The sequence below is a fragment of the Phaethon lepturus genome, unplaced genomic scaffold (genome assembly GCF_000687285.1).
Source record: "Phaethon lepturus isolate BGI_N335 unplaced genomic scaffold, ASM68728v1 scaffold40225, whole genome shotgun sequence".
Classification (NCBI taxonomy): domain Eukaryota; kingdom Metazoa; phylum Chordata; class Aves; order Phaethontiformes; family Phaethontidae; genus Phaethon; species Phaethon lepturus.
In genome coordinates this window covers 21,604-47,001 of record NW_010543327.1, presented here as the reverse complement: position 1 = coordinate 47,001, position 25,398 = coordinate 21,604, and the positions used below count along the sequence as shown (strand labels likewise).

Here is a 25,398-nt window from a genome sequence, read left to right as displayed (position 1 = left end):
AAGAATACACATCCAGCTTCTTGAGCCAGAGTTGATAGGCTCTCATCATATTTCTCGTAACATATTTCATCTCCTCTCTCTGGCAGACCCTACTGGCTGTCTTGTACTGCTGACCTATATCTCTACCAATACGCATGCTTGGGCATCAGAAATGTTAACTTGGAGAGACATCTTTGGTTCCTTTCTTTCCCATGCCTTGCACATCCCTGAGGTTACAACTTCCTGTTATTTGTATCTTTGCTGATACCTTTTCTTTTTGGCACCACTAAAATTCTTACGAAGGACTAAGACCTGGGAGGAAGTGTTCAGCTGACACTCTTAATGTTTTTCCTTTATTTCCTACTAGAATCCTCTGTTTTTCACTATTCCTTAGCATACTCTGATTTCTTCAGTCTTTTTCATCGCTCTTGTTGCATGTTGTATCATTTCCACCTCTGACCTTTGCCCTAACGTAACATTGTGCTTTTTTCTTAGACCACTTAGATTGCTTTTCTGAACCAGTTAATTCCCTTCTTCAAGAGGTCAGCACTTAAATGGTATCTAGACTGAACAGCAATTGGAGCCCTCTGCTTGTCTTGTATTAGCTTGACAGCCAGACTTAACTAGCTCATCGAATTATTTGCCAGCTGTGTGTGCAAACCCTCAGTGTTGTCATTTTTCCTTTGGTCCTATTGATTGTAACGTGTTGCATTGGTGTCTGTCACCATCCTTTTGGTTATCCTGTTTGACAAGACTTTTTAGGATGGTCATAACACAAATAAAATACATACATTTATGATGATATGAACATGGCTTCTTTGTGGGGGAGAGAAGCACCAGCCAGACAACCCAGAAGACCTCTGGATGTAGGGTATCACAGCATGTGTAGAGATGAGAAATGTGCTACTGACTTCTCAGTTTTCCTGTATGACTGAAGGCTGTTTAGTCTACGTACCTCATTTTTGTTTTAGAACAAATTATTAGAGGTATTTCTGAACTGCATTTCTGAAATGATTAGTCTCTCCTTATTACTACATCATCCACTTAACATTATGTTTTTGTTCCACTTTGTTCACTTGGTTTAGTGAGACTCTCCTGAATTACATGACTATTACATTTTTGCTGACAATTACAGGGCCTGATTTCCATGCCCTGGTACTCCTGGTCTTTTTTTCTGTTCCTGTAGTGGTTTGGACTTGTCGGCAAAATTTTCTGACAAATCTGTAATAACGCAACAGTGTATAGTTGAAGGTCTTACATGGTTTGAGCAGACTTACTAGCTTTATCGCAGGTTTTACTCTTTATTTGGATTTTATGCTTTGGCTGGATGAAACAATGCTATGTGAATAAAATGAAAGACAAGTAGCAAAGAGCTGAGGGAGAAATGTTTCGTCAGAATAACTATTCTACAGCAGTTAAACCTTGCTGTTATATACCACCAGTGACTAGAAATAGATACCTGGAGACAGTACTGGGCTGGAAGGATGTTATAGTCTGACCCAGCTAAGTAGGTTTTTAGGTCTTATACCAAGTGGCAAAGTGTTTCAGCATTCTAAAACAACTATTTATTATAGTGGATTAACCTACATAGCCTTTGTCATATTTGCTCTGGACATTCCTTGTACCACTCCAGAAATTCTGAGAAAACTTCCAAACTGTATCTTTTTTAGCTAAAAATAAAAAACTTTGCTTAGTCTTACAGAGTCTACATTCTTTTATCCTCTAGTGACCTCCATGGGAATACATAGGTGATAAATGCATTCTTTGCTTTGAAGCTGTTTTGTAGTTCAAGCCAGAACTTTTGTATAAAATTGTAAAAGTGAAAGAACATTAAAAAAAAAAATTGTTTTAAAAAATACTTTAGGACTGCTGCAAAATAAATGTGAAACTAATTGGTTTCTTAATGGTGTTATTCAGAGACTTGATCTTTCTCAGCTTCAGCAAGAGATCTGCTCTAGTGAGAAACCAGCAAACATAGTGAGAAAAACCTGGTAGAAACAATAGGTACTTCTTTTTATAGCTAGTATTTCTTCAGAAACATAGAGTGCAGCCAGAATGTGGCAGTAACAGATTTGCTTTCTCTTGTGCTGGAACACAGCATTCTATTTATCTATGACAAGCAAAGGATATGTTGGACAAACTGCACTATTAAATACAGAAAGCCTAATTTAAATAATGTTAGCACTTTGACATAAATAGGGACAAGCTATTCAAACAAGAGGCTGATAATATTCTGCCCTTAACTTTGCTGCACACAGAAAACAAAAAAACAGAAGTGGCTTTTAGTGGCTTTATATTTAAATGTCTTTCTCCCCTGATCTTTATACATGACTTCTTTGGAAAGTAGTGTAGCATGTGGATAACTTCTACCATGTATCTAGTTTGGGGGATAAAGAGCACTGGTGCACTGGGAACTTTTTTCATTTTCGGTTCATTTTCTATTTCACAAGCTCATTTTATTTTTAAAATGAAATACTGAAGTTCTTCCTTCAAGTCAGATTCTTTGAATCCTCTAGTATGATTTTCCATCCTCTCCCTCTCTTTAAGTCCAGTTAGTCTAACTGGTTATTTTTTCCATCTGTAACACTTTCTAAATGTTGCTATTGTATATAGTAAAATGTAAAGCTATGTATTACTATTAAGTATATAAAAGCTATGTAAAGTTAAGTCTTGGCAGGCAGTGTGGAGGCAAAGGAGTGAAGATACTACATACTATAAGTTTACTAATAGGGCTAATAAACTGTTCACCTCGACTAAATTAACTTTTCATGAAGAAAAGTTCATGTGAAACTACACTCTTACTAACCTTAATGCAATAATCAAGTCTGGCCTGAATATTGATCTCCCTAAATCAAACAATAAGGTTTTTGAACTTTTATCATAAAGGACTTGGTTTGGGGGCAAAATATGAAACTCTTAGCCACTATCTAGATGAGTTTTGTACTTTGCTGGTTATTTTAGCAATTTTCTCTGTATTTTGTGAGAAATATTAAAGTAGCTCCAAATGAAAATAATAGGTCATAAAGCAAGCACATTTAGCCTAAATAATTTAAGCTTTTTGCTGTGAGCTGTATTGGTTGGACTTACTGAACTATAGGAATGAGCATGGTGGTTCTGACACTAAGACTTGGTGATGCATGGCTAGAAGGGAGAATAGCTTGAGTTCAAATGTACTTGTTTGGAAGCTTGATTATGTTATGTTCTCCACTGAGTTTTACAATTACTTTCCCTTCGTTAAAGAATTTTACCCAGTTTTCACTGGATTATCATCATCACTTATTTATTCATTTTTAGTGGATAGGAAGATGTAAAACTCTTCTCTTCCTCACTGAGGTCTACCTGTCTATGTACTGGGTTTAGATTAACCGGGGAGCCATGTGTACTGTGCACTGAGGTTGAGAAGTGACCTACATTTGATTAGCTGTCTGTAAGTAAGTGGTTCATAGAAGACAGGAATAGGGAACCTTTTACCTTTCCAAGGGCCAGGAGGTATTTTCAAATAACTTTGTGTTAGGTGTTAATGTACACACTTAGCATTACTCAATAATGTAATGAAAAATAACTAAGACTTATTTTTATCGTGCCTTGTAAGACATGGGTTCTCCACTCGGATTTAAAGATTAGTATAAGTAAGAGTCTGAAATAACTGGACTATAACTAACTGTTCTAAAAATGAGCCATTCATTCCAAGTTTATTTTGGAGTTTCTTACACCATGACTCCATAATAGCTCTTCTTTTGAAGGACTTGGGGAAAGTTATTGATACCAAACAATATGAACTGCATTATTCTGCTGCCTTTTTTTAGAAGTATGATGATTAATCTAAACCATTCTGGTAACTGCTATGAACAAGGTGGGAAAAAGTTTTCATAAATTTAAGAGTGGATTTTCTTCTAGGAAGAGACTGATTCAGATACTGGTAATAGATTCTTACCTATCTGCCTGGCAATGGAAATTCACAATGCAACACCCCAAAATTAATCTTCTGCAATAGTCCTTGAGCTTTTCCTTTTTCTCAGGACTGAACAGAAGTTTACACCCTATGCATATCAGATGAAGTAATAGATGGAGCTTAATCCTCCATTTCTATTGATTTTAGGATAGACTGAGCTTTGCCATTGAAGTTTCTTTAAATTTTAGACTGTATAACCTTCTGTTAACTTTAGTTTTTGCCTTTTCATTTCCAGTGTCTCTTCTTTTTAAACAGTCAATTTTATTTCACCTGTAAAGAGTAGATCTGGGAACATACTCTTCCATATCTGTTGTGAATAGCTAATGCAAATGAATCCATTCACTGCTCTGCAGTGTGTTTATCTTGTATAAGTGATCCTTTGGCTACTTAGCCATCTAGCAGACCTGCTAATTTTCTTTCATTTCTGCTATTCCATGGAATTATGTTATTTTTAATTTTTGCTAATGATATTTACATTTCCTCACAACTTCCCAGCTATTCATACACATTTCACCAGTTGTACTTGAAATGCCTCTTCAACTGCTTTTGTTTGGAATTCCCATAGTCTGAAAAAAATCTCTGGTAAGGCAGAATAATTTGAGGTTCTCTATTTAAATAAATTATCCCGTCCACCCCTGCCTTTCCTTATAAAAAATGTGCATTCTTTTTAAGGACTTTATTGTGGTTTTTTACTTCTATAGATCCCTTTGCATTTCTTACTCCTGATTTGGTCCTTTGTTGTGGTAATGGCAGTTGATGGTGGTAAATCGCTCACTTCCTATGTTTAATCTATGTGTTTGTTACTGCAATTCTTACTTACAGTATGTTGAACTTCACAAAGTAGCTGTTGTTAATTAATTCTCCAATTAATGTAAATTTCTGAGCAAAATATCATATAATTATAGTTATTCTATAGTTAACAATAATCTTACTTTCTGCTCTACACGTAGTTGTACTATGAGTTAATTGTCTAAAGCATGGAAGTTGCTTTCTCTAGACCTTGCCTTTTGTTCAGTTTTATACAGAGAAATTAACTCTTCTGTAACTATTTTATCACTATTTATAACTATATTTTGCCTTCTGTTCACCAATATTGAAAAAGTGAATGTATCAAATTCAGGATTAAATAATGATACTTATATTTTAACTATCCTGTTGTCTTTCAAACCTTGTTTCTCTTCAGTTTTACTGATGTTGTCTTTGAGATGATTGCATGTCAGCATTGTCCTCATTCTGCCATTTTTTCTAACATCATAATATGATTGTCATAACCTTTGTTTTAAAGAACTTTGCTGGTATATTTTTGCACATAGCTTATAATTTGGAGATCTGCATAATTTAACCTCCTTTTTTATAATACAACGTATTTACACATCTAAAGCAGTAGTCATATGAGGAAGTCTAAGTGCTCCACAAATCTTAATGAGTTCAATCTGTTACTCTGCCGTACAGAAACAGATTTCAGTTCCTCTGCCCTATTTTACAGAAAGGAAACCGAGGGAGTAATACTGACTTGCCCAAAGTCAGATGGCACATACATATTTTAAAACTAAGAATTGGACCTTTTTTGCCTAGAGGTAATCTCAAATATTTTTTGTTACTTCTTCACATTGCTATTTAGTTCCTTTTTTTTGGTGTGATTTTTCCATTCATGGGCTGGATTTTTCCATTCAATCTTCTGCTGGATTAGGTGGGGCCATACTAAGAGTCTGGGGGAGGGAGTGACTGTATGTACACTTGCCATAGTAAACTATCAGAAGACTACTACAGAAAATAAATAGACATTGTTTTACTTGATAATGGGCACATACTGTTACCATGAAATTAACCATTTTTTTAATACCTTCTAACAAAATATTTATGTCTAAAAAAATTCATTGTGTGTTGAGGCAACAAATTCATGAAATGCTAGAGAGATTGAGCTTGACAGTGGTCTTTGGCTGGAAATGGACATTATTTTTGCTCTTTGAAATGTCATTTAAAAAATGGTTAGATTTTGGAAATATATGAGATTTTTTTAGATTGTGGTAGGAAAGGCAGGCAATCTTCCTAGACTTCGCTTTTCCTTTCTTGGCACTTTGGTTTCATTGCAAGACAGACATAATTGATTATTAGTGGTTTTATATCTTTTAGTGCTCATGGGACCATACCTCAATCTATCAATAATAGGTAAGTGTATGCAAAGTTCACTTTTGGTCACCTGGAAGAACAGCTCCTCATACTTTGGGCAACTACTTCATTCTTTGATGTTTGCTGTCCTTGAAATGAGTGGCTTGGATTACCTTCAGTTTCTTTAAATTGATCTCCCAATTCTTCAGTATATGGTTTCACAAGCCATACAAGGTGCTTGACTTTTCCTTAATAGCCTTGATGGTCCTACTGAAGAAGATAAGAGTTTTGTTTTATTTCATGTCACTTCTAAAGTGTCCAGTCTGCCTATTTTGGCTGTTTTTCATACATTTTCTGTTTTGTACCTTGAGAAGAAAGCAAGGTATTCTGTTGGAGCCATGGAACAGAAAGTCTTGCTGGCAACAGGATCTTAAAATTTCCCTTCCTGAAGTTGATAGGAATACAGGGAGTCTGTGCATGACAGAAATTTTTAAGTCTAATGCTCGTGTCACCTAAGCTACTGTATATATATCCTGCATAATTTTCTGCATGGGAGCAGTGTTCCTTCTACCTCTTGAAGCTATGCTCTGTTCTAAATAAGAAGTCAGGATTCACCAGGACCTGTATTTTATATAATTTTTGTTTTTGGATTGCATGCTGGAACTCAGATTTGCCCTCTTCCCCCATGGACAGGCTTCCAGGTAATTGTCCCTAATCACTGGGTCACAGTTAGTACCTGCCCAGTTTTACATTGACAAGTCTGTGCAGAAATCATGTGGTGCCATGTGAAATCTCCTTTGGAAGTTCACAGGATTAACAACCACTATTTTGGATTTGGGTGCCTAAAATATTAACGAATCCTCTGTTGTTTTGTCTCTGTGCTTCAGTTCTCTCTGTTCATTCCTCACGGGGACACGTACTGGACAAAGTTTTGAAAGCTTCTGCTGTGGCAATTGAGAAAATAGTTGCGTTACGGTGAGCAGCTTCCGTTTATCATTGTGCGCACCCATCGTGGTTTAGCCCCCGGTGGCAGCTAAGCCCCACGCAGCGCTCGCTCACTGCACCACGGTGGGACGGGGAGAGAATTGGAAGAGTAAAAGGGAGAAAACTCACAGTTTGAGATAAAGACAGTTTAATAGGGAAAGCAAAAGCCGCGCACGCAAGCCAAGCAGAACAAGGAATCCATTCACCGCTCCCCATGGGCAGGCAGGGGTTCAGCCATCTCCAGGGAAGCAGGGCTGCATCACACGTAATGGTTACGTGGGAAGACAAACGCCATAACCCCACCCTTCCTTCTTCTTCATCCCAGCTTTACATACCAAGCATGACTCATATGGTAGGGAATATCCCTTTGGCCGGCCTCGGTCAGCTGTCCCGGCTGTGCCTCCTCCCGGCTCCCCGTGCACCGTGCAGGAAAAGCCTGGCGGTGGGGCCAGCGTGAGAACCCGGATGGCCCTTGACTGCTCAGCAACAAATAAAAACATCAGCACGTTATCAACATTTTCTCATCCCAAATCCAAAACACAGCCTCACACTAGCTTCTGTGAAGAAAATTAACTCTACCCCAGCTGAAACCAGGACAGCACTTTTTTTTTTTTTTTTTTTTTTAAATGACAGGTGTACATTTCCACAAACTCTGATAATCCTTTTGGCCTGGAAATCTTCCCTTTGGAGGAAATACTGGAAGCTGGCCTTTTAACTGTAGACTGGGATATTTAAAGGGAAAGGCTTACATTCACACCTGGTAATGAAGACAGCAAGTTTTATTAACACACTTTTTTTTTTTTCAACTAGTCGTGAGTTAACGTGCCCTTAAATATGTTTGTGAATGTGGAATTTTGCTGATTCTCTCTAAAACAAGACAGGCTATTGCTAGAAGTCATAAAATAGTTCAAAATGCTAGAAATTTCCAGGTACTTCCATTGTAGTTCAAATACACTCCAAATTCCACTACCCTCTGCCAATATCAATAAACAAAAAACTTTGTCTAGCAGGGGGCAAGGTTGGAAGTTGGAGAACAAATGCTTCAGGCAAATAGCCTGTTAGTTAACACTAAAGACAGAGGTTAGCACAGTATCAGGCAGGATCTCAGGAGAAGTATGGCACCCTGGAGTGTAAGACTTTTTAAGACCTGGTTTTGCATACAATAACCATGCATTTAATGTAAATGTGACTGAAATGGTAATGTAAGTACAAAACGTGTGACGTTTTATTCATGGGGAAAAATAATTGTACAAAGGATAAGTCATTTTTTGATACAGGTTAGGTCCTTGTATCTTTATAAATAAAAGTGGCCTGATTTTTTTCTTTTTTTAAAGGTGCTGACCATCCACTGATTCATGGCTATACAGAAGCATTAAGAATCATGTAAATGTCAGGTCATTTTGATGGAGGCACCTAAATATGGACTCCATTTGCTGAGTGGTTCTTCTTCTGTTGTATCTACCTGGCTTTTTTCACATGTTAGGACTTAGTTTGAAATTTGAAGCTGCTCAGTGTAGGGTATGGTCTTTCCATATGTTTGTGTAGTTTCCGCAGATTGGAACTTCTGAAAACAGATGGCTTGAAGATTCTGAAGAATCAGACTTGGACATCCTCTCTTAAAAGTCTATGAAACATTATTTAATTATTGTAGTGGAGATGATGGTTGAGTGTGGAAGAAGACTTGGGGAATTAGAGCCTTCTCTTGCTCCTCCCTCCTCCCACACTGATTACCTTATGTGCTCTTTTACTTATTCTTTTAAACAGTTTCTGATTTTTTTTTGCTCCTTCTGATTATTTTTTAGTATAAAATCTAGTGTGTGCTTTATCCTTTTCTGTGTTAAATACTAAGTTGTATTTGTCAATATTGATTTCATATTCTGAGTTCAGATGATTAGTGAAATACAAACAGTAATATATTTTATTTTGAAGCAAGATTTCTGGGATCTTCGTTGATTTTTAATATATTGAAAAATGGAAAGAGGATGCGTCGGAAAGCTATACCTCCTTGCTTATTCCCATAGGCAATGGAAATTATTAATGTTTGTCATGCTCATCTTGGTGCTTTCCTCTTCTTATAAGAAGATCTTGGAGCTGCTAATTTCTTATTTCCAGTGGCTTAAATGGAAGATACTGAGTTGTTTCTTTTTCTGACCTTGGGAAGAACTAAAATCTCCTTGTATTTATGAATTAGACAGGAAAGAAGAAGGTATGAGCACTACTGAGCCAACTTTTTCTAACTGTCTACTAATATGTGTTGGCAAGGGAAGTTAAATAGCTTGCTTTAGAACAAAGATTGAGAATGTATGGTAATGAAAACTGTAATGACAGTTTGTTCTCAATTAGTAGCTCTTTTCTTGTGTGCTACTTCTCAGACAAATTTTCAGGGGAAAAAATGGAAGAGAGTGGGGATGACTGGCCAGCCTAATGCATGATGATAACGGGTAATAAAAATAAAGTGGTTACTCAAGTTTCTTCATCTCTGTAGGAGGTCAGCATAACTTCATCTTCAGCGTAATCCTGCCACCCTTTAATTCTTGGAGCACCCTCTACTTCTGGGAAGCTAAGCTTTTATTGCAAAATATTTCCCAGGAAAAATGAGATTTTGAATTTATTCTTTTCCATGTGATCCACTCCTCTTGGAACAAATACATTCCCAACAAATCCTACAAGAGACTTTGCTTCAAGCACAGCAGAAAGCACGGACTGAGCAACTTTTTCTAATTAAAAAACTCCTCAAAGGTCACTCTCAGTCTGATGAGATTTACACCGTCACATTCAATTCATTAAACTAAAACTGTAACAGAAGTTCAGAAGGGTCTGTAGGTGACTGCCTGTCTGTTGTCTTCTGCTGTATTTGAATCCCTTGCAAGGAAGAGAAAAAGGGCACAGCATTTGTGTTTTATAAAGTAGCATGTCGTAGCTGTGAGCTGGGGTGATCTGTTGTCGTAGACTTGCACAGGATTTATTTCCCTATACTAAGAAAGCCAAGTGAGAATACCCACAGAGAATATAAAATCTGGGTTTTTTTCTCCTTTTTTTGTTGTTGTTGTTCTTGTGTTGTGTTGTTTTGTTTTAGCTGTGCTGTAGTCCAAGGCCACCTCCAAGGCTTCCCACTCCCTGAGTTGAATGGCCGCAGGCAGCTCATTATCATGACTTGTGTTGCTGTCTTCAGCATTTTAAAAAGTCTTTTCTATTTGTTCAGCAATAAGACTGTAGTCATCTGCACTGCAACTCTTAACCCTTTTAAAAAGAATTTCTGTAAAAATCGTCCGTCAAGGGCCTCGGCATGGGCTGTACGTGCTCTTGCTGTAAAACCAGCATACTACCTACCTTGATGAGTACCTGGAGAAAACTGTAGTTGCTACTACATGCTGGCAGCATCCCTAGCCAGGGTGCTGGTGTGGATTCTCACCCTGGTTTTATTGTGAGAATATGGAGAAATAGAATAGAATATTTAAGTCAGAAGGGACCTACAACAACTATCTAGTAAACACAAGGGAAGTCACTTTAATTCTCCCCCTTCCTTTCCCCACCTACGCATGGTCTCTCTCCTTCCTGGCACTTCAGCCTGTAAAATCTATTAGATTCATCCTGACACAGACTTGCTGGAGAGGCTAATGAAGCTGTCCTCGACCTTCAGTGCTGCCCAAGGTAGGACACATTTTAAGGTGATGGGATGCTGTTTTGTCTACTCACCTGTACAGCCCTCCATCCCATTCATAGTGCACCCTGCCAGACACCTCTTCTAATTCAGTCTTTGAATCCTTGTAAATACTACAGGAATGTAAATAATTCATGCTGGTTTATCCTGAACTGCAGAACATAATTTCTGTGTGACTGGAGTAGGAGTTTAAGTTGTGTGTCTGGTACAAGACCCTACTGCAAGCAGGCTGCTTTGTTCCCTGTCTCACTTGCTCAGCGGTGGGAATGCTGCCAAAGCATAGACATCTTATAAAACCAACCATAGCCACCAACCATGGCTGCTTTGGCAGTATTGGTCGTTGAATTTAATATTGATGTGGTCTTTTTGCCTTTTGTATTAAAGGTAAGTACTGGCCTGTAGCTTAGGCCTGTGGAAACCTTGGATTGACTTTCTCCATGCTCTGCCTGTTTTCCCTGGAAGACTGTGCTTTGAGGCGGTTGATTCATGAGTAGAGAGAGATTTTCACCACTTTAGAGGCATGATTTTAATGTTTGCCATATCCTGGAGATCGGTGGTGTGGCAAGGGTGGCTGAACCTTCTGTGGAACTCTTGGACTGTCATCATATATCATCTGAAATATTAAAGCAAATCATAATGGACTTCATGCTTATTTAATATGCACGGCCAAAGTTTGTACCAGAACTGCCATATATGTATTTCCATAGATAAAAGCGGTTTTTTGGAGAGGAGTAAGGCCATCAGTGTACTTCAATCTCTACATGGTTTTCAAGTGGAGTCCTCTTTCCTTTGTTCTGACGTTTGGAAAACATGGGTGAGCTGACCTGATTTTTTTCTTTTTTTTTCCTCTCCCCCCATCAGTGGGAGAGCAGCAGGTGGGAGGACGTACGGTTGCAGCTCCTTGCTAACGTTCCTACCAACTTAGGCACAAAGCAGAGAAGGAGCCGCTGTAACAGGTTAGGGCAACAATACCTTGCTGATTTTCATTAGATGCTTGAAATGAACATGTGTTTAGTAAGGCAGCAATTAAGGACTGACTGACGATAACATGCTTGTTTGTCTTTAAAGTAAGACCTTGTGTCCTGATGCTTAATGAAGGGTTTACAATGCTATTTAGGTTTTGTGCATAATGTTCAGATGAGGTGTGTCATGTATTCTGATAAATACGGATAAATTGAATAAACTGAGACTGATTTTTGAGAAAAATTAAAAACATCTTGGACACCCTTTGTTTTGAGGGTGTCTGTGCTTTGACAGGCAGGGTAGTTTAGCCTGTGCTGAGGTCCTTGCTGTTGCGGCCAGACTGTCACTTGCAAGCGAGCTGCTCAGTGTTTCCATTGGCACAGTGCGCAGCAGGCACTGCACTGGGGATAGGCATTCAGATCCTGCTGTTCTGGTAGAGGGGGAATAATGTTGCTCAGTGTTACTTTGCACTAGTAGAAAATGTAAATACTGGGGAATAAATCCCATTCTTAAAGGTGAATTCATGTCCCAATCTCATGATGTTGAGTGGCTTTTGGGTGAAAATGCTTGTTTGAAAATACAGAGTAAAAAAGATGCATTCCAGACTGCATCACTTAATGTGTTTCTGAGTACCTGGAAGACTTTTATGACATGTTTAATGTTGCATCAAATCTTCTATATCTACCCTCATTTTTACTTGCCTGTTTGTGTTTATAACAAAATCTCAAACATCATTTTTATTTTAGGGACCATGGCTCTATTCCAACATACAGTACCACAGATAAGAGCTGATCCATGTGTCAGCAGCCTCAATGTTTGTCGCTTTTTCTGCTTTGTCTACTTTTAAAAAATGAGGAAGCCTAACAGAGTATTGAGTTTCTTGACTGCTGTGAGGAATATGAAATGACTTTCTACTCTTATATCACAAAAACCTCTGTATTTAATGGGATTAGTTACTGTGCAGAGCTTACGAAGACAGGGCATAGTGATTTGCATCAATTCCATCCAACTTGCTGATTCATCTGATTCACTGGTTCATTCTCCTCCAGAGAAAGAAAATACAGCAAAAAATGTTCATGCCTTCTTTCAAACAGTCAATATGCAATAAGACTTCCTCAGCCTCTTCATTTGAAACTAAGCATAAGCAGGTTCAGTTCAAGCTTTACATCTTCAAAAACTTAATGGACACCTGTTACTCAGGAGTGTAAAACGTGAACCAATGTTGAAAAATACGAATTTTTACTGAAATGTGAAAGTAAAACTGACAACTATAAGTCATGAGAGTTTATATTTCCCTCCTTCCCTTACTCCCCAACATACTTAGAATAAAGAAACTTGGAAAAATACTGAGATAAAACATGATAAAAATTGTCTACTTTGTGAGATTTTTTTTGCACGTACATCTTCTGAAACATGTTGTTTACTTTCCTGGTCCTCATATGATGGTAATTCTTTTCCATGTATGACATTTTTGGTTCTGCATGTATGTATATATGCCTTTTTTTTGCTTATAGTTCCAGTTCTTGCTTGTCAATATTTGAAGTAGCTCTGTAGCATCTTGTATTTTTATTGTCTATAGAATTCTGAGCGTCTTGAATATGATTGTGGTTCTCTGAACTAACTCTATCAAATCTGCAGTCATAGAGTTCATCAGTTTCACTGATTACCCTCTGTGGTTTCTTCCTTACCTTACATAAGAAAGTACAGTTTCACCAGATTTATTTACCTCTCCATTACAATTTTGTTTTTTTAAAGTGAATGTGTCCACTGTCCTGTGGTAAGGGATGTCCAGTAGCCACATTTAGAAGTGGGATGTGCTTTGTTCAGCTGTTTTGTTCTCAATTACAAAATTGTGAACATTGCACTAGAGAGAAATGGCTGTCTTTAGTATTGCATCCTACATGTATAGGTTCTTGTCTCAGTCATGAAGCTGAGAGAGGAACATATTTGGACTAACTGAATCAAAGATTAAACTTACGGATATTTTAGCTTTTTTAATTATTGCAGGTAATTAAAGTGTATAGTGAAGATGATACCAGCAGAGCTTTGGAAGTACCAAGTGATGTAACAGCCAGGGATGTATGTCAGTTGTTGATATTGAAGAACCACTATATTGATGACCACAGCTGGACTCTGTTTGAACAACTTGCCCACACAGGTTTAGGTAAGACTGATATTATACAATGGTATGGCAGTAAATGAGGAGTTTGGTTTTCATTTTCACATAGAGGTACAATTGTAATAGAAAGCCTTGGAAAAAAATGATGGGAGAATTGTGTGAATTTGTTCTTTTTTTGGGGGGGTTGTTGCTTGTGTTTCTCTTCTTTTGAAAGCATAGTTAGAAAGTACATTTTGTCATAGTACATTTGCCTCATGCTGCTTGATCTGCATCTGTAAGTGATTTTGAGGACACTGACTATTAAGGTTCTCACTGCAAATTACTCCTTGCTCTTACCTCGCTTTTCTTTGGCGGTTCTTCGACTTTTAATGGTATTTCCCGCTTATCTCTAGCGAGACTTGGGTTACTTTAATTGCAAATAAAATCTTTATTGTTCGCAACACACCTGAGTGAAATCTCTGACATCAAGGACAGAAAGCAGTTACACAGTGCTATTCTGTCTGGATAATAGGACTCAGTCTTCAGAAACAACGTCAGAGCAGGCTGTCAGTATTTTCATTCAGCACAATCAGTTTGGCTAGATTTATTGTGAACTCTGGGACAGGACTGCTTAAAAAGCAAAACAAAACCATTCTTCTAAACTTCCAGTTATGGACCAATGAACTGTGTTGAAGTGACTTTATGCGTATTATTTAAGTTGCTGGAAATGAAACTCTGTGAACTTGTTCCACACCATCAGTGTTCCTCTAGTGTAATAAAAAAACCCTTTTTCTATTATACAGTTTAAAAGGTGGTTCAGATCACAACTATAATTTTAACTTCTGGTCTCTGTTCCTTTTTGTAGTGTATAGATGTAATTTGCAGTATAAAAACACATTAAGACAAATTAAATATAGGGAGAACAGAGGTCTTTGCAGAGATGTAAAAATGCAGAACACACTTGCAGGAAAGACTTTACTCTGCTAAAGATGAGTTTAGCAGCCCACTGCTAGGATGTAGGATTGAACTGATACTCGTCAGACAATCTTACTTGCTTTTACAGCACTATGTTTCAGTACTGTATTGTTTGGTTTTGATGGGGAATTATATCAGAAAAATCTACTAGAAGACAAATACCATAAAAAATCTGGTTTTAATTTCATGTCACTTAAAGTTTCCTTATTATTCTTGAACTTTGGCACTGTACTAGAGTTACCTAAGGTAGTACTACTACTGCAACCTCAAGGGCAGTTCCAGCTGCTAGTCCAAAGTGTGGCTTGGGAAAGAGGATGTTTTGGGGACTTTCCTGCATTCTAAAATACATACAAAACTCTTTGGAGTCCTTAGTTCTCAGAAGAGACTGCACTGATACCTGGTAATTAATTTTTAAAAGAAACACACACCACCACCACCAAAAAAAAACCCCCACAACACCCCCCGGATATTTATATATGGCTAAGAGCTATTGTTAAACTCCCTTTCTGTGTATGTATCTAGGGAATCTGGACTCGTGCATTTATGTAAAATAAACTTGACTGTGCATCTCCAACTGTATTATGTTTAACAGCTGTATTTTACAGATGAACTACAAAAGCTAAAACAGTTTTCTGCCCTTTTCTGCTCCTTTATCCTATGAAGGCAGCCACAAACGTTTTTCAATTTTTTTTTCTTGCTTTGTAACATTTCAAAGATATTTATAACCTTTTGCACTGAATGTATCGGTTGTAAGATGCTTCCAGCTCTGAGTAAGGTCACAGTTAAATCTGGGTCGAGGCTGTAAATGACTGACTGCTGCAGAAGAGGAGGTATAAAAACGGCTTTAGACAACACTACTATATAAATAGTAGAAGTGTTTTCTGTGGTTTTTAGTGTGGCTGGTGTTTAAGTAGCATAGTAACTATTGAAGAAAACACTTTTGACAAACCATGCCCAGCAAAATAGTGGCATTGTTTCTCCAGGTTTGTTTATTTGCTTGATACACTCTTTGTCAAATAGTGTGTTTGCTTTAGTCTGAAAGATTTCTTTGAAGATTTCAATATCAAATCATTAGTGAAGTTTCTTTTCCTAAGATCCTGAAATTTTCAAAATTGCTGAAGACCTGCATTCACCGTACAGTCTTCATACATACAAGCTCCAGCTGCTTTGGGCATAATTTTAGAAAAAGGTGAATTGTTCACTTTTAATATAAAATTATTTCCTAGATGATGAGGATGGCGATTCAACATTACTAGCCAAGGAAAGAAAAATGTGAGATATCCTCTTTTTTAATAATACTGAATAATAATGTATTTATTTTTATGATACTTTTAGATCTGTTTTTTGTTGGAAAGGTTTAGCATATTGATCTTGACTTGCATTAAGTATATTCTTAAGCACTGGATGAGTAGTGTGAACAAATATTTTTCAAATGATGATTTGGTTTTGGGCTGTTTTCTATTTATTATTTTGTTGTATGTTTTACCCATGGAAATCTGGACAGTCTTTTGCTGCTCCCAAGTTAAATGAATGGATATAGAAAGGAGAAGTACTGTGAGTGAGTGAGTGTGTGTGTCTGTGTAAATTCCAGTATGATGGGGATTAATAATTCATTCATCAATTAGTGAACATTTTCTTTAATATCTAACAGCTATCTGAATACTCCTGAATTGGATGTGATTGCATGAATCTTAGTGAGCTGAGCACAGCGTTCTGCTTTTAATCAAGACAGACATTAATTACATCACCGGAGTGTGCCTTCATTGCTATGTGGAAGTATCTGCATGTGAAGGTTAAAAAAGGGGAAAAAAAAAAAAATCCCACCCAAAAGAAAACATAAAACCACAGTCTGTATGTTGCTGTTTTCACAAATGTATGTGCCCTTTAGTGTGGAACTGTATTGTTGAAAATTAAGCGTGGTTGTGTCCTCACCGCATTGCATGGCAAGTGCTGACCGGGTGGTGTTGACTCTGGGCCAGTGGGCAGGAGAGGTGATTCGCCCCCCTGCGCCGCTTCCCCGGGACACCAGCCGGTGCAGCCCACCTGCCTGCCGTGGGGCACCCACGCTGCGCACAGCCCACTGCCACTGCCTCGCCACCCAGGATCCCCAGCCTTCCCAACCACCTCGGAAGTTCTGCAGTACCCTGGGCTCTATTTCAGACACCTGGAGTATGGTTATTACGACGCTATAAATAGCAAAATATTTCAGAACTGTGTGCTTCTGGTATGCGTCCTTTTTGTCCCAAGCTATTGAACTCAAATAAATGTTTGCATGTTTTTCACCTTGTCTAAGATTATTCAAGACAGCTGAAATATGATATCATGTCATCCCTACCACCAGGTACCTTGGTGTTGGAGTCTCATACTTCCACTGCAATTCCCCTGTACAGGGCAGGCTGTGAAAACAGATCAGTTTTCCATAGCTGTTCTCCTTTTTAAGAAAAATAGTGTCTTTGTCCTGAAATGTTTCCTTTTCTAGTAAGAAATTCTTGTGTTGACTGTAAACAGTTTTCCATTTGCTTCTGCAGCTCAGTAGACTTGTGTTCTAGGGTTCCTCTTTGAGTAGGCAGTAGTGCCTTGGCCAGGCATATCATCATTGTGTTTCAGACTCATTTTTGATTTCACTGTCTGCATTCTTTTAGTTAGCCTGTGGGAAGGCTCACACAGCACTATCTCTGCAATAGTACTGGGTAATGGCTTTTCTGGTTTTTATTTAGTTTAAATCTTTTCCCCCTTTTCCCACCTGTGGGTGGCTATTTGAAATGTGTTCTGTCATGCACTTCAATATTAAATATTCTTTCTTGTGCTTTAGTTACTTTCCATAGTTAAGGAGACCTTGTTTTGGACTGTAGCAGGTGCGCTTCATGTTAGAGATAGTAGTAATAACGAGGTGGTAGAGAGGAAGGTAGAAACTCTCCAGTCTAGCTGGAAGAGAAAAAACTATCTAACTAAAACCAAAGTGCAACTTTTTCATGGCAACATTCAGTGATTTGAAGGGCACTGACTCAGTCTTTCAGTTCCTTCAAGAAAGTAAGTTGTATCAATTGTAAAATATTCTGTGATGTGACACCTTAAAAGAGATACCAGCATCCTTACCCATGCACTGGGGTGATGCAGAATGTCTTATTTTTGTACCGAGAAGTAAGTCTTGAGGAAATGGTATTTTCTTAAATGTCACAATGCCAAGCATTTAAGAGTTTTAAATGTCATCCCAGAGGAACACTTTCTCTCTATAAAACTGAAAGGAAAAATAATGCTGGTTTTGAGTAAGAGCTTTGGTTCTTTAGTGTCTCTTCACCCTTGCATCTGAAGAATGTGTTTTGGAGTAGAGCAGCCTGTACAAGATTTTAAAATGCTCACTTTTCTTTCAGTTTTTTTGGGATATTTTTTGTTTTCTGAATTGCTTTATGTTTTTATTGCTTCATTTGTTCTGGTTACAGAACGTGAGGTTCATGTAGCATCCTTAATCTCCTCCTTTATGGGCTCAAGCCGGAGTTAAATTCAATGGAAGTTTAACTTTTCCCTACTTGATCTGTAGATCATGAGAGTGCTTTGTCCTCTGCTAGTCATGAGCTTGATGTTTTCCTGCTGAGGTGAAATTTAGCTGAATGGCTGCATTGTCTCTAAATTTGCTAGCAGGAAACTTCCTGAAGAAGCTTACAGATTTGCAGGCTGTTACCCACCAGACTGGACAAGGCAGAAGCATGAAGTGACGTGGTGAAAGGGGTGGCAAAAGATCAATAAAAAGATGCTGTAGTTCTAAAGAGGCTTTAATGAGTTCAGATTTGAAGTTTGATTTTTATCTCTTAGAAGGTTGTGCGTGCTACACTTTACAAAAGTTAGGCTCTGTTGAGCCAGGACCACTTGCAAAAATTTACCATTTATATTAATTTAATGTTATGCCTAATTAAGTTTAAAAAAGAACTATACTATTCTTCAATCTGTTATGATTTTTTAAAAAGTTTCTAACAACAGGCAGATATGAAAGCATGAACATTCATTTAAAGTATACCATAAGATCCCTTATGATAATGAAGCATAGAAAATGTGATCAGAAAATTGTTACATGGTTTTATAGTATATTTTTAATTGGCTTTCCCCTTTGAAACCATGATCAGAATTGGATATTAAAACCCTGTAATTGGCAGGGAGACATAAGTTTAGATCTCAAACCTATTCTTAACTGTAACTCATTGTTGGAGTGTAATTTAAATTTGGAGGTGCCAATGATCATTTAAATAAAATCTACAACTTTGCCTAACTCCATCTTGTTCTCATTAGTTTGAGTCCACAGCAAAGTACAAGTGGCCACAAAAACTGTATACTTATTTGGAAGCATGTTTGTATTTTGATGATCCATGATTTCATAATTTGCTGAAATTTACTAAAAAAAGGCAGTATGAATAATATTGTACAGAAACTATCCATAGTCTTTCAGGATTTATGCTTAACTTCCTACACTAAGAGTAGTCCCATTGCATTACTCAGTCTGCAACATGTAAACATACACAACACATCTATGGGAAAGTTCTTAAAATCTGTATCTTTCCTATAAGTATATTTCATATTGCTGTAAAATCAAAAGATTTACTCAAGTATCTGAGTGGCAGAAGCAGTCTACAGGAGTGAGAATACTCATTCTGAATGCCGGTGCTGTGGTACAAATAACTGAATTCTGTGCCTTTTCTTCCCTTTGCCCCACTGCAAAGCCAAACTATACATTAGGATTCACTTTGTAGGTTATTTTTTTGTTTTGGTTTTTTAGGTTTTTTTCATGGCTTACTTTTACCATTCTTTTTGCATACGTTAATTCTGCAGCTGCTAAAATACCCAGTATTGCTGGTTTGTGCAAAACTATTGAAACACTGAGATACCCTAAGTTCATTTGCAGTTTTAGAAATGCTTCAGGACATAGTAGGGGCCTGGGGAAGAAGACAACAAATTAATGCTATTCTATATTGCAGATAAGTTTCACTTTACAAATGATGTACTAGAGAAAGGACCGTTAGAAAGACATTCCTGACACCCCAGACAGGCTGAGTGGATGGGTGAAAGTGGTCTGCTGCCTGCTGCCCCATGCGCCACTCAGCCGGAACTGCCCGGCTTCTGCAGGGAGAACATGGATTTGGCCATGAAATGGGATATAGCCCTCAGCTGCCCCTGTAAAGGAAAACAACAGCAGCAAAACACAAACAAAACACCCCACATGTGACCTACCTCAGAAGTTGCACCCTAATGAGGTGGAAGAGTAACTTGGTGTAACATGGACCTGATTAATGTGCTGTGTTCAGATTGCTTGTTTCATGTTTTGTGTTTGTTTAAATTACTTTAATAATACTTTTATTGCCTGACCTTTGTCTTTTCACTTTCTACTCTTAAGTGCAGGTTTATGTGTTGTGTTTTTTTAATTTGTTTGGGTTTTTTACAGGAAGAGCTATAGAGGACCATGAATTAGTGATGGAAGTCCAGTCAAATTGGGTAATGGAAGAGGAAAACAAACTGTATTTTAGAAAAAATTATGCCAAGTATGAGTTTTTTAAAAATCCACTGGTAAGTCCTATCTGTGAAGTGGTGCAATTGCTGTTGCTGCAGAATAGTCTCTGCTGTTAAACACAGGCAGAGCGTAAAGCTGTTAATGTAACATGAATCCAAAGGAATAACTGGGAGGGAATGTATGGAAGATAGGAATTTATTGTAGTGCGTGTAACTGTTGGCCGGTCCCTATGTTGCAATTGTAAAACATCCATATTCATACTTTTTTGGGGGGGTGAGGAGGGCAGACATGGGTTTAACTTTATTGAAGTTTGCACACAGACCTGCGACAAAATAAAATTTTTGAAATTGAGTGAAGTTTCCATCAAGTGACAACAAAGTATAAAATTAACCAGCGTGAGGAGTAGCATCCATAGCAAAGATGATTTGATTGTTAAAGCAAAAATCAGATGTTATGGCCCAGCGCTGCCCAATGGCAACTTCTCACAGCTGCAGCTATATGACACAAAAGACGATGAGCAGCCATAACCTATTAGGAGTATGTGAAAGTGAAGCCAAAGATAGTATATGTAAGGAATGGAAAGAGAGCAGAGACAACTCCTAACTGAAGGATGTTGCCAAAGGTTAATGCTGCTGATTCAGACCTTGGCTGGTGGCAAAGGCCGTGGAAGCAGTCCTGACTCAGCAGGAGAAACTCACCATCTGGCTGCTGAAAGGCGTGGTGTATTTATTTGGATCACTCCTAATGCTGCCTCTTATAAAGTCAGCTTGTTTCAGATGTCAAAGGGAGAAATAGCAGAAATGTATGAGGATGTGAAAAATGGAAGGGAACTCAAATTATCTACCTGTGAAAAGGATGAAAAGGTAAATATTAAGATAACAAAAGATACAAGAGATCTGAGGGTTTTTTTTTCTTGCTCCACCTGTGTTTCTCTGGGCAAATCATGTACTCCCCTGACATGGACATATCACTGCACTAGTGAAAAATTCTAAACTTGGCATAGTCTACAGTTAATAGAGAAGCTTTCAAAGTAGTAGTATGTTTGTGTATTGGTTAACCAGTGAGTGGAACCAGCTGTGGCGTGTAGCAGACACTATGCTATGACTAGCATCAGCAGCTGTGGCTAATCAGAGTCCTTACTGTTCCTGTTGAGTCATTCTTCTGGGTACTGTGGTCCCAGATGTAGCGAGAATGCTTTAGCAGAAATGAGTTTATATAAATTAACCCTACCAGTAGTTCAGTTTTATTAAAAATGAAAGTCAGTGGACATGCGATGGCCCAGCTTCAAACTTGTCCAAGCCTTGAGAAATTAGTAGTGGTCAAACTCTTGGCTGGTGAGTATCTGCATGACTATACTGAACTCCCCAGCTGCAAGTCTGTCCCATAAATTACTCCTTGAGCTTTCCTTCATAATGAAATTGGTACTTTAACGTGGACACACCATACTGATGTAGTCAGATTTTTATGTTAATTCTTATTCATATCATGCCAAATGGACAATTGAAAAAAAACTTGAGAAGACTTGTTCTCTATTAATGGAAGTTCTTAAAAAATATTTTTCTGGGTTTCTAGTGTAATGAAAATGACAGAAAACAATATATTTTTCAGCATGTCGTGCATATCCTCCCTACTTTGTAGCATATTGAATCCCCAGGCAAGTCTAATACATCAACAGCAATGGAAATTACTACTAGAACAACAACAGTAAGGGCCAAGTACTGCAATATGACTTGCATTGATGTATGAAAGCCTCTTGCTTCCAGGGACTATTTATGTTTTCTCAAAATTCTAAGTTTTTCAGCAAATTATATATAGGATATCACAATTTTACGAATGATATTAAGGTAAGGTTAAATTATTGGATCAGAGAACCTGCAGTGTCCTGCGCTGCATTGAGAACTTTAATTTTATGTCCAAAAGATACAGGAAGTTTTATATTTATTTTTATGGAACTTTGATACAAATTATTATTGTTACAGAGCTTTTTTCCAGATCATATGATATCTTTTCCAAGTGAGACCAATGCAGCTGTATGCCACTCTGGGATATTACAGGTATGTAGTCTTTCAATGAAGAGGAGTGAGCGTAGCTCAGAATTTCCTGTGGTGTTGTCTGTGTCATGTGGGCATAGTTCTTTGTCACTGTTGGATCTATTGGTAGGTTGTTTTATATAGCTCAAAACATGGTTAATAACTTCTTTCCTTACGCGATAGGAAGTGATGTCTCCCTTCTAGACAGTTATTAGATGACCACGCTTGGAAATTTGCACATTCTTTCAGAATGAAGGAGTGCCAAAACAGAAAAAATGCAATAAAAATGGTTAATATCTTTATTAGATACTTCACTGGTGAGGCTGCACCTTGAATCCTGTGTTCAGTTTTGGGCCCCTCACTACAAGAAGGATGCTGAGGTGCTTGAGGGTGTCCAGGGAAGGGCAACGAAGCTGGTGAGGGGTCTGGAGCACAAGTCTTATGAGGAGCGGCTGAGGGGACTGGGGGTGTTTAGCCTGGAGAAGAGGAGGCTGAGAGGAGACCTTATCGCTTTCTACAACTACCTGAAAGGGGGTTGTGGCGACGAGGGTGTTGGTCTCTTCTCTCAACTAAGTAGTGATGGGTTGAGAGGAAATGGCCTCAAGTCGCACCAGGGGAGGTTTAGACTAGATATTAGCGAAAATTTCTTCACTGAGAGGGTGGTCAAGCATTGGAACAGGCTGCCCAGGGAGGTGGTGGAGTCGCCATCTCTGGAAGTGTTCAGAAAACGTGTGGATGTGGCACTTCAGGACATGGTTTAGGGGACACGGTGGCGCTGGATTAATGGTTGGACTTGATGATCTTGAAGGTCCTTTCCAACCTAGTGATTCTGTGATTCAGGTGAAAAACACTGTTTTCTAAAAAAGGTGAAGTGCTGCAGTACTCAGCACCTATTTAACAGCAGGCCTTGGTAGAATACTGAGGAACTGGTAATGTGATACAAATGACTATAAAAAAGAGTTAAATGGTTAAACTTAATGAGCAGAAAATTTAGCCTGACTAGTATGATTTGTTAGCTTGAAGGCTACTGTATCCTTCGAAAAAAAAATATGGTAGGTCACTCAGTGTTAGTCATCTTTTAAGCAAACAAAAGATTTTAATTTACAGTGGGAATAATTTCACAGAATGACCATATCAGGGATCATCATCTTACTTCTCAAAGAGGGGAAAAATGAGTAATAAAGGTGGAAACATACACATCACTCTTGTTTGCTTGTCACTAGAAAAATTAATTAATAGAAGAACTTTCACTGGTCTCAAGACAACAACCCTGTGTGTGAGTTTTGGCGATAAAGAATGATTGGAAAGGCAACATAGTAACACAAGACATTTAAGGTAGAGCTGAAAGAAATACAAAAATTACAAAATTTTTTTGCATCTATATTATACATTCTACCTTAGCATTCACCAGTAAATGAAAAATACTAAAGAACTAAATCTCAAATCGTTATTCTCTTAAATAGTTATATCCTTATAGAAGCGGTTGTGAGTCAGGAGGTTAAAAAACGTTTCAAATTAAATTTGATTTACGCATACTAGATTCTGTAAATCATTTTTACAAACCTAAATAAAAACTCTGTCATTTCAAAAGATGCTGCATATCTAATGAAAATTGGTTCACTTTTGCTACCTAAATAGCAAATACATTTTGCAGTCTGACGTAAACATTTAGTTTAGAAAATCTTGTCCAGTGTGCTAATAGAACTCAATATTTTTTGCTCGCAAATGTAATTTGGTAGTTTCAAAAAAATAATGAAGACTTTTATAATGGAACTGTTTGCTGTATGCTCTCGCACAGAACTTCCTTAGGCCCATATTGTGATACGTAGAATGTGTGCAAAGCTTGTGGGTAAGATTAAGAATCATTCTAAATATATGCAGTTACATCCCATTTTGATAATGTGAAAAATTTGTTACAAACTCTCCTCTGTTGCTATTTTATGTTGTATTGTCTGTTTAATTGTATTTTGTCAAATAAAAGTTACTAGGCACAAAGTAGAGAATACCTTTGTGGATTGTGAAGCCGTAATGCACATTTCAGCAGAAGCTGTTGGGTAAATTGTTTACAGTGAGTTGCTATTTCCTTGGAAACTTTCATTAAGACAAGTTAATGGGCTTGCATTATTATTTGTGATGTGCTTGGTCAAGTATCAAGAGAGACATTAGTTTTAACAACTCAGTGCTTACAAGCAATTCAAAAATCACTTCTGATACTTTTAGAGCTTTTTGTGGATTGAGCTGTAAGCAAGTAAAATGTTTTTTAAGTATGTTTTTCTTGACTTTCATTGAAAGTGAAAAAGTGAGTATTTTGGCTGATGACTTTAAATCAGAGCATCTAAACAGCCTCAAAACCAAAAAGAGAAACAAAAGAAGTTTACTTGTCTCCTATCCATTTAGCATGTGCTGAGTAAAATTACTAGGTTTGACATATACCGAATGTCTGTGTATACCGAAGAGAGAGGCTCAATCTCTGACATGAAATTCTTTAGTCTAAAAAAATAAAAGTAGTGTGTTACTATATTGATTAGAGTATGGCTGCTCTGAGACACAACACTGTATGTACATGCCTAGTGGTAGGCAGTATGGATCATTTGGAACTTGCTTTAGGGTATTTTTGCAAATGGATCCTTTAAAACGTGTCAAAAATGAACGTAATATAAAGTTTTTAATCTGACGCCTCTCCCCATAGTAATGAAATATTTTGAGAATTTGGGGTGGGTTGGTTGGTTGTTTTTTGAGAATTAACAACTTTCATAGGTGGGCAACAAATTAATTCACTTGGTCTAATTAGATGTGAAACTGTCGTTGAATGTAATTTTAAATGGTGCTTGTGACCTGTTTAAAATAGTGTCTGCTTATTGGAGCAACTCTTATTTTAGATGAATTAATGTACATACTAGATCTTTTTGTATTCTTCTTCATGACAGCATTTCCAATGAATAGACTGCATGGCATAGATAATCTGGACAGAATTTGGTCCTCCAGAGTTAGTAGGTGAAATCCTAGCCTCACTGAAGTCAATACATTTATTTTTTTTCAAATTACTGTGAAAGGTCAAAATTTTATCCTAGGTTTCTTTAATTTTCTTTTTGTCTGTGAATAACATTTCTCCAATTTTGTAATTCTGTTTTTTAATTTTTAATTATATTTGTA

At 37.6% G+C, this 25,398-nt stretch overlaps 1 protein-coding gene across 1 annotated transcript in view; it reads left to right on the top strand.

Annotated features, from left to right (window-relative positions):
- The first annotated feature begins 11,000 nt into the window (after positions 1-11,000).
- GRB14 (growth factor receptor-bound protein 14) overlaps positions 11,001-25,398 on the top strand; it is a 30,344-nt gene continuing 15,946 nt past the window's right edge. The window contains exons 1-4 of the mRNA XM_010288319.1: positions 11,001-11,069; positions 13,656-13,812; positions 20,150-20,271; positions 22,195-22,269. Coding sequence (XP_010286621.1) covers positions 11,001-11,069; positions 13,656-13,812; positions 20,150-20,271; positions 22,195-22,269 — 423 coding nt within the window. The remainder of the gene's footprint in view (positions 11,070-13,655; positions 13,813-20,149; positions 20,272-22,194; positions 22,270-25,398) is intronic.